This window comes from Excalfactoria chinensis, chromosome 1 (assembly GCF_039878825.1).
Source record: "Excalfactoria chinensis isolate bCotChi1 chromosome 1, bCotChi1.hap2, whole genome shotgun sequence".
Classification (NCBI taxonomy): Eukaryota; Metazoa; Chordata; class Aves; order Galliformes; family Phasianidae; genus Excalfactoria; species Excalfactoria chinensis.
Window position 1 is genome coordinate 138,177,476 of NC_092825.1, and position 9,471 is coordinate 138,186,946.

The 9,471-nt window shown below is 41.1% G+C and overlaps 1 protein-coding gene across 1 annotated transcript in view; it reads left to right on the forward strand.

Annotated features, from left to right (window-relative positions):
* Window positions 1–4,429, forward strand: part of ABCC4 (ATP binding cassette subfamily C member 4 (PEL blood group)) — a 140,275-nt gene extending 135,846 nt beyond the window's left edge. Inside the window, exon 31 of the mRNA XM_072353449.1 lies at window positions 3,531–4,429. Within this exon, the coding sequence (XP_072209550.1) occupies window positions 3,531–3,638 (108 nt within the window). The 3' untranslated portion in view covers window positions 3,639–4,429. The remainder of the gene's footprint in view (window positions 1–3,530) is intronic.
* Window positions 4,430–9,471: the final 5,042 nt, after the last annotated feature.

The following is a 9,471-nucleotide window of genomic DNA, read 5'->3' on the forward strand; positions in this document are numbered from 1 at the left end:
AGGAAATGGCTTTGTCAGCTGCTGCAGTGAACCTTCTTATATTTTATTACTAAAGGTAATGGTTTAGACATGTTGTTTTGCGACACGTGTATGGCGATCTGAAGGTTATATAAACAATGTTTAAAAGAATCGGTTCTAATTGATGAGACCAGTGTTTGTCTAGGCAGGCTTCCTGGGACTTGATCCCTGGGATAGCTAGGGGTAGCCATCCTGCTGTCACCTACCGAAATTCAGCCCTCTCATGCTTTCTCTCCTTCCTTCCTTGCCGCCCTCCTCAGTTGCACAATTGCATTAAAAGATAAATCAAAATATATAAAAATAATTGCCTGATGTTACTTGCCCGTGTAGTCATCTGCAGTTACCACATCAATGTTATGTGATTTTGTACAGGAAGGGAAGAGATCCAGGAACCGGTCTCTGCTGAAATGTGGTTTGATGAAAAAGTTTGCTAACTCCCAGGCTAGAAGGCAGATACAAGCTTTAGCATCTGCCAAGAATGCAAAGCATGGTGCTTATCCACACTCAGCTCAAAAAATGGGAATCGAGAGACTGTATCTCCATTCAGCAGCTACCCAGAAGCACAGTTATAGTTCTTTCTGTTTAAAGGACTTGGGCATTAATTCAGAGTGTTTGTTATTGCTGTCCCTTGTGCTTCACGCATACTTTCAGAGAAGTTGCTTAGTTAGAAGAGCTGATGTGTTGGTTGCACGTATTGCTGCTGGTCTCTTACATTCCTCCTGTGGTTACCAGGAACTGTTCTTATGAGGAATTGCTTTTTGCTGTTGTTGAAAAACAGCACGCTGCACATAAAAGGAAATGGTAATATAGCATACACACATACTTTTCAAAAGGTGTTACAGTGGGTTGCTAAGTGAAATGGTTTGGCACGTGGCCATGCTTTGACAATGATCGTTTGATTTATTGTGCTTTGGACCCAAATCTTGAGCACAACAAATTTGTACCGAGAGCTTTTCTTTCAGTAAGGTGAGATTTTCAATCAGTGTTCTGGAAAAGTATGGCTCTCGCATATATTCCTTAGGTGCAAATGAGGAGGGATTACACACCTTACATTGGAAGACTTAACTTGGGGCATCTTTGAAAGAAACATGATTATCTGGAAAAAATAAAGATATATATTGGGTATCTTAGCTAAGCACTGAAAGATTAAACTATTCAGGATCACCACAACTGCTGAAAACTCAGCTCAAGCTTCTCAGTGGACCCAGGCCTGCTCTTTGTATGTCTCTTTTGGTCACCCCATGTTCCACATTTCTGTGCAAATGTGAAAGAAAGCAGTGCAGGCACAGCTCAGATGGAGGCTGCAGGCTGTGAGCCTGACATCAGTGGGGTTGGCATCATTTGTCTTTGTTCAGTTTACAAGAAGCTTATTAGGAGAAAATCCTACGGAGAGGTAAGAAATGAAATAGTTAAAAGAAATATATACATATATATATACATATACATATTTTAAGTGTGTCCAGCTATTTAGATTTAAAAAAGAAAAATAAAAAAGCCTCCTAGTGTTCTCCATGCAGTTGTCGGCACTCAGAGAAGCTTTTCCACAAAGAGTAGGACTGTTCTTCTGTCAATCAGTTTTTGAGCACGTTGAGGGAAGAGTGAGGGTGATTCTGTTTTAGAGCTATGATTGATGCGTAAGTATTAAAAGAGGTGTTATCTCACCCCCATGATTACTCATAAGAGGGTTGCAGCTCTGTTGGCTGTGGGAGAAGCTTGTGTAAAGACTTGGGCATTTAGTATCTGGAGGGATTGGGCTCAGGGGAAGAATCACAACGAGACAGTTGAAAAGCAGCTGCCATTTCATTAGATCCCTAGTAATGTGCCAAGGTTTTCTATTAACTTTGAAAAAAGAAAATCACGCTCAGAAGCTCCATTAAAAGTATGCCAGAGTTTTGTGTTTCTAACCAGGAACAGGATGGGAGCGCAGCGCTGAGGCTGCAGGCTCTGCACTGTGTGTGTGGCTCCTGATTAACTCTCTGCCGTTGGATCCGATCGGGGCCGGTTACTGAAGAATGCCTCTTAACAGCCTCCCAGCTGGTTCAAATCAAACCTTAATATTCTCTGCAAAGAGATATTGTCTGAAGATACGTATATCCTGTGCTAGTGCGCGTACACAAAAGACGACAGCGATACTTACAGGGATGTTTCCACAGAATGACTATTTCCCTTTTATACCCCATGTCTTACACAAGTATTCATATATATGAAGGGGACATTGTTATCAAACAAACCAAACTTTGCTGGCAACGCTCTGAAACGTAAATTGGAGAAATATTTCATAAGAAGCTGCAGTCGGGGCAGTATTGACGATGAGACCTTACTCGTGACACGTGTCAGGCTCAGAAAGATAGCGTATTTTCTGGTTTTGAAGACTCAAACAAAACTTTTCACATTCTTCTTTGGGAAAAAAAAAAAAAAGAAGAAGAAGAAAAAGAAAATGCATTTGAAGTCCTTTTACACCCAAACACATTTTTAGATAAGAGCACACAAGTCTTGACATTATTTCATTTTGTTATGCGCATCTGTCAAGGAACAGAGATATGATACAGCTACTAAAAACTGATGATTGTGGAACAGTGAAACTTGACAGCATTTCATTTCCTTTATGTTCTGATTATACGTTTATCAGGAAACCTGTATCTCTTCTAGTTCAGCTAGAAATTGGTAGAATTCAAGAACTCAAAGGCTTGGCAAAGAACCGTCCTATTATTTGGTATCATCTTACATTTTAGAGAAGTTGCTTGGTTGAGTCATTGTTAAAGCTTTTGCTTCTTCTTTCATTATTGTGGTTCGCTATCCAGAGATCACATTTCTATAGGCCCTATAACTGCTCTGCAGCACAAATTAAACGCTGGGATATTTCATACATATACCTCGACGTTTCAATGGTTGTCAATCACAGTTTGTAAAATACAGGGATTACAACCTGATATTAACATCCAAATCCATTGTGTTCATTTTATGTGTGAAAATGAGAAACCCTTGTGCAGACGCAAGATTGCACAGCTTCTTTGTCGTCCTGTTTTTAATTCATCTCCGTGTTTTGAGCAAGTAAAATGATTTTACTTATCAATTTAATGTAAAGTGATAATATATATCTGTTTATCTGAATCACCAGAATTTGAGCAGATCTACAGGTTGTGTGGGGTTTTTCTCAGACTTTGTTACCGTGTAAGATCACTGGTAATTTCACTAATTTTTCAGTGACGTGGGATCATAGGAGCACAGAAGGGCCTGGGTTGAAAAGGATCATAATGATCACCTAGTTTCAGCCCCCCTGCTATTTACAGCTTTGCCAACCACCGGACCAGGCTGCCCAGAGCCACATCCAGCCTGGCCTTGAATGCCTCCAGGGATGGGACATACCATTACTGAAGGTCGCTAACCTGAAATTCCTCTTTGGATTCCTTAGGGGCACGCATTTATCTGTTCTCTGTGTATCTCTAGAATTGTATTTGAAGCTAAAAGGCATTCAATATAAAATGACATGCGGAATCTGATATTTTCCCTAGGTTTACTTCAGTAAGAACTACCCAGAAGTTGTTCAGAATGGTCAGCTCGCCTCAGACTCCTCGCTGGATCCTTCCTCAGGATTATGCGTAACTGAAACTGCACTGTGATTCCTCATAACCACAATTGTTTTCCACAGGATATTAACCTGAGAGCATCCAAACAATCGATGTTCATGAGTGTCAACGGGAGAGGAAAGTGGAGGGGGGCCGATTCTTTGCACTGGACATCCTTTCTATTTAATACTGAGAAGAAAAGTTTTACTGTCCCTGTTTCTTTAATTTCAGTGCAATATATATATATTTTTTTCCTTTCCAACTGATTATTTTTGTATCGCTATGGAAATTAGGCAGATTCAGTTCCTATTTGAAAGTTATGTGGTAGATATCTCTGTTATTTAAAGAGGTGCAGGACACCTAACAGGTCTAGGGTGCATCTTTGGAATTTATTAAAGAAAGATTGGAGTGTGTCCCTTTTCTCAGTTGGAGAAACTTTGAGAGCAAACAAAACCAAACCTATTTTTTTAGTGTCACCATACCTCCACAGCTGTGTCTAAACAGCAGATTTGGTTGTGTACAACTTAGCTTCTAACACAGGTGTCTCTCTACCTGTCACAGGTAGCTATGCAAGCGGTAGGAAAGAAAGAATTCAAAGCCAAAAACACTTTCTTTTTTGATAGAAAAAGTGCTATATACTTAGGGTTGGGTTTTTTATATATATATATATAATTCAAGTAATGCTGTTCAAGATGAATGTAAATGTAAGGTTTTTTTTGCTGAAATCCAGATGCTGAAAATTCAATCTCGTTCTTCTGTACTTTAGAAGAAAACGACTACGTTTGCACTGAAGAACTATTTAAATAATTTAAGTCACATTCCTCTTTTTATCCAGGTTATCAGAGAAAAGGAAAAAAAAAAAAAGTATTAAAATAACTTGAGGAAATCTTTGAATGACATGTCATTATACCTAAATACCACATAGTACAAAGTTATCTTCAACACACCACATTGAAATGTATACGTTATTTGCATTTATTGTGCCTTAATATTTGTGCCTTCAAGCCAAAGCTGTAACTGCAGGGTACACAACAAATTCATTAAATATATGTTAAAAATATTTAGCCTTAATATATTTAAAGTTTTGCATCAAGGATTCTGTTGAACTTGTGCTGTTTGAAGTTACCATACTGCTGGAATAGGTAGGGAAGTGCAACCCAAAGGTTTGAATGGCTGTTGCTGGCACTGAGGAGATTGCAGTGAGAGAGAGGTTCTGTATTTGTACACCGTGTCCTGATTCGGCAAAGCACCTCAGCATAAAGGCACTGTTCCTGTGGTTTAAAAAGTCAGGCAAGTGCTCTTCTGCTTCAGAGCTTTTTTGTGATCAGAGATACCTACCCTTTGAGGTCCAGTACAGAAAAAACCTATTCAGATTATTGTCTGAAGGACACAGAAGGCGCTGAGAAACAACAGGTCTCTTCAGGACACAGAGAACATTGTGCTTTAAAGAAAGAAAGAAAAAGATGCTTGCTGTCACATTGGTAAGCTGAATATTGCTTACCCAGTGTTCTCCTAATAGTTGAAAATTAAGGCGAACACAAATGTTTCCCATTTCAAGCCAGTGAGTAAGTTGCTGAAATACAAGATAGTTGCTTCTTGTTGAGAAGCAAACTGAGGCCAAAGCATGTGCCTGAGGACAGGGGCTCATCCAGGTGGGCTTTGTTATGTGCAGAAGTTGGTGGTAAGGGGCACAACCTTCATTCCCCACTGCCCGCACCCCCACCAACTGGCTTCAGTGGCGGATGGGAGGAGAAGAGACACACTGGGTGTTTGATTTGCTGGCATTCTCCTCCTGTACTGTTAGCCGGAAGGTACACAACCAAGCGCACTTGCCCTTAGCTTTCTTTTGGCAGTCCTCTAACACTTCTGTGGGGTGTAGCTCACTGTAACAAGTGTTTCTGAGATAAGAGGAACTGAACTTCACGTGAGTCTTGTCCTTTGTCTGGTGCTAAGTACAAGGCAGTCAGGGATGACTACGTGTCCCCAAAGCAAAGTGGCACTGATTGGGTCGTGTAAGCAGCAAGCTCATAGCTAATCCTTCTCAGAGCACACCAGCCACAGTCTCTTTTCTGGATCACTTTGCCCCCTATGTACTTAGCACACAATTAGCGTCTAATGTGTTTTGTTTTACTTTCTTTTCAATTCAGGCAGTCTCAAATAAGGATAGGGCTATTCTGCAGCTCAGCAGAGTGTAGTGCAGAGGTATGTGAAGATGTAGAGAAGTGTTTGAGGATGTAAAGTCACATGGGATAATGCTGAGAGATTGCATAGAATGGAGAAAGCTCAGCCTTGCGTGGTCTTTTTTGTCTATAACTGCCTTTTGTTGGAAGTGGTCCATGGCGTAAACCATGTCCAAGCTCTGCTCAGCCTTTATCATAGAGAGATACAGCTGGAGTGCTCCAAAACAGAGCCAGAGTGAGCTGACTGTGATAGTGCAGACAGTGAGCAGGGACTGGAGCTCGGAGCTCATGCATTTCCCTTTTTTATTCAGTAGTTTGGACAGATGCACAGGGTCTGCCCATGCTTTACAATATTGAATTATATTGATTTCTAAATAGTTCATACAGGAAAAGAAGTGTGATGTATAATAAATACACAGAGACTTTTAAATGATCTAAGAGAACAGTACGTTTACATGGCCGTATATTTTGTTTATATTTTTTTTTTAATTGAAATCAAGGAGATATGTATATGCAAACCGAGTGTGTAATTACAGTTTTAGTTCGTTTCAGCTCTGAAATGAATCTGTGCTAGGTTGCGTTTCAGAGCAGAACTCCAAGACGCTGACTGCAGCCCACTCACTGGTATGGGACCCTGACAGATCCAGCTATCATTCTATAAGGCAGAGTTAATTCAATCCTGCAGCTTTTTTGAACACGCACAAAAATGTTTGGTATCTGAAAATGCTGATCCCGCTTCTCCACATGTTTTGACAGGACATTACTAGCTGTAGGTATCAAAAACCAAATATTTAAAGAATCACACTTGAAAACCATACACTACTGAATAGAACAACAGATAGTGAGCCATTTGTGCCTGTCGTTGCCATGATATCCGCCTTTCTAGTTTAAAGTAACAAGTATATTTCAGTCAGGAAGTCGTTTCTTTAGATTCTTTCGTTGCTTGTTGTTGTTGAGAGCTGTTGTGAGTAGTTTAGATGACTGTTGGTTAAGATGGACGCACGTATTTAATCTTAGGTGAGTGACAAAGTGCACCGTGCCTGAAACTCGAGGATGAGAGAGGCCTTCCTTTGTTGAACGTCGTGGTCTGTTGTATGTACAAACTATGAGGTGCTTTGTGTTTCCTTCTAAAGAAAAATTCAGATGATAGTTCTAAATTTCCACTTTGAAAATGTTCATGCTTTGTTTGGAGACAGTAAAGCTGCTTATTTCAGGCTACATTCCTTTATGGGGATCTTGGAAAAAGAACTCAAGTCTTCAATATTATTAAAGCCTTTAAAATGTTTCTTCACCATAAGGTGCCTTAAGGTATTCCTGAGTCTAATAGACAATTCTGTGCAGAAGTTCTGCACATCATCAGTTGTGGGACTATTGTTCATTTGGTTCAAAAGTCTGGGAACAGCCTCTACTTAGGATGGGAAGAACTGTTCCTCAAACATTCGTTTTGGTATCTCTTTGCTTTACCCGTTCTTGAAAGACCACTGGGAGAGTCAGAGCCAACGTGGTTCTCAATAATAGGTTGTTTCTGTTTTTGCTTTAGGTAAAGGGCAAAATCCTGCTCCTTGGGTTGAACCACAGTTCACTTGCCAGATAGTTTTAGTCTTCTGTGATATCACCCATGCTCCTCTTTGGAAGAGGGAGGACCTCCTTCCAACCAAGAGCAGCAGTGCTGGTTGGTAAAGTGATATTGACAGTTTCTTCTAACCTTCCCAATACGTGTTAGGAAATAAGGTGGTGGAAGGAACAAGGAATCGGAAGATCTCAAATGGGGTAGAAATTTCAGTGAAAATGCTGCTTTTTGTGTTAATCCAACCCTTCCAAATATCTCACCTTGAAGGTGGGGAGGGAGAAGAAAAAGATGCTGGTATCACTTACATCCCGTTCTGATGACGAACTCCTGACACTTCAGAGAAGAATGTGGCTTTCTGTATGTTTCACATTGTGTAACACCGCACTGCTTTTTCATCATTTTAACTCTGTTTCTGTTTTGTTTTGGTTTTTACATACGTGTAACAATTTGATCCTGTTATTTCTATGGAATGATTTCTTTTGTTGACATCCACGACAACTTCTGTCGTACAATAAAATGTGTTTCCCAGAAGCGTGCCAAGCTCTGTCATCATTGTGAATGTGTGGGTGAAGGCAGAAATGCAGGGCTGAGCACAGTACAGGTCATGCTCGAAAGCTCCAAACACCCCTTTGTAGCACTGCCAACTCCAAGGGCTGAAAATCCTCCGTTATGAGGATAACACAGAATACTACATCTCAGCTCATTTTTACCATCCTTTTGCTTTCTGAGATCTCGCAGGTCACATTTTCAAGCTTTTTGCCTCAGTGGCAGGAAGTAAAAAGTAATTCAGATAGATTTCCAAAAAATCATTATATGACTCGAAGGCAGAACCACTGCAAATGTACGGATCAGATATGGTCTCTGCCTCGAACAGCTCACAAGCTAAATGGACTGGATAAAGCTAATGGACACAGAAGCGAATGGATTCGCAGCAAAACTCCGGAATCTGGTGTCATCTCTCAATCTTGTACTTCTCCCTGATGAGTTTGTTACTTTATTCAACAAGACTCTGAAACTGCTCATTTTCCTGAAAACTGCTCAAAGTTTCTCCCTGTCTGCTGACTTTGTCAAGCACGTACATCTGTGATACGAGTTTTTAGTACGAGATGGATTGTGCATTTAGCACTCATCTCCCAGGTTAGCAAGCTCTAGGACTGATGCAATGGAAATGGTCTCCTGTCCTTTTAGAACAGGATGCTGGAGCGTGTGTTCGAAATGTATTGTGTTTCTACCAAAAGTCTGCCTTGCAACTGCAATGCAGGTATCTTAACTTGATGTATAAGTGAGTTTATCTTAGCTTGTCCCATTGCAACAAATGCTTGTGGTATGTACAGTGTCCTGGTGCATGCGCTTACTGACTAATTGTGCTGCTGCTGATAATGGAACGCTTATCAAGATCATAGAATCACAGAATGGCCTGGGTTGAAAAGGACCACAACGATCACATAGTTTCAACCCCCCTATGTGCAGGGTCTCCAACCACCAGACCAGGCTGCCCAGAGCCACATCCAGCTTAGCCTTGAATGCCCCCAGGAATGGGGCATCCACAGCCTCCTTGGGCAACCTGTTCCAGTGTGTCACCACCCTCTGAGTGAAAAACTTCCTCCTTCTATCCAACCTAAACTTCCCTTGTCATAGTTTAAAACCATTCCCCCTTGTCCTATCACCATCCATATAGTTTTGCATATAGGTTTGTCCACTGTGAGATATGAAATTCCCTCTGGGCCTTGGTCACAGATCCAACACATTCTCAGAAGTACAACAGCCTTGAGAAAAAAATGGGAGGTAGCCCAAGTGGCATTCAGGAGCCACTTGGATGATACCGTGTGCTTCGTACGCTGCTGAGCTAACAGCTGCATGAGAGCCGCTGTCCCTCTGTCCTTGTGGGATACCCTGGTAATTCAGAAACCCAGAGGTGGGAACTGCAGACTTTGCTTGGCCTGAGCCTGTTGGGTCTTTCAAGCTTCTGCATCTCCAAAGCATAATCCTCAGGGTGGTTTTGGCATGGATATTCACCAGAATTAAATGAAGTGGGTCAGTAACATGGCAGTTCAAGGACCAGAGAGAATGAACAAAAGCTGGGGCTGGATGCGGGGGGTAATGTTTCTTCTGGAAAAAGGAAATCCCTGGTTGTATT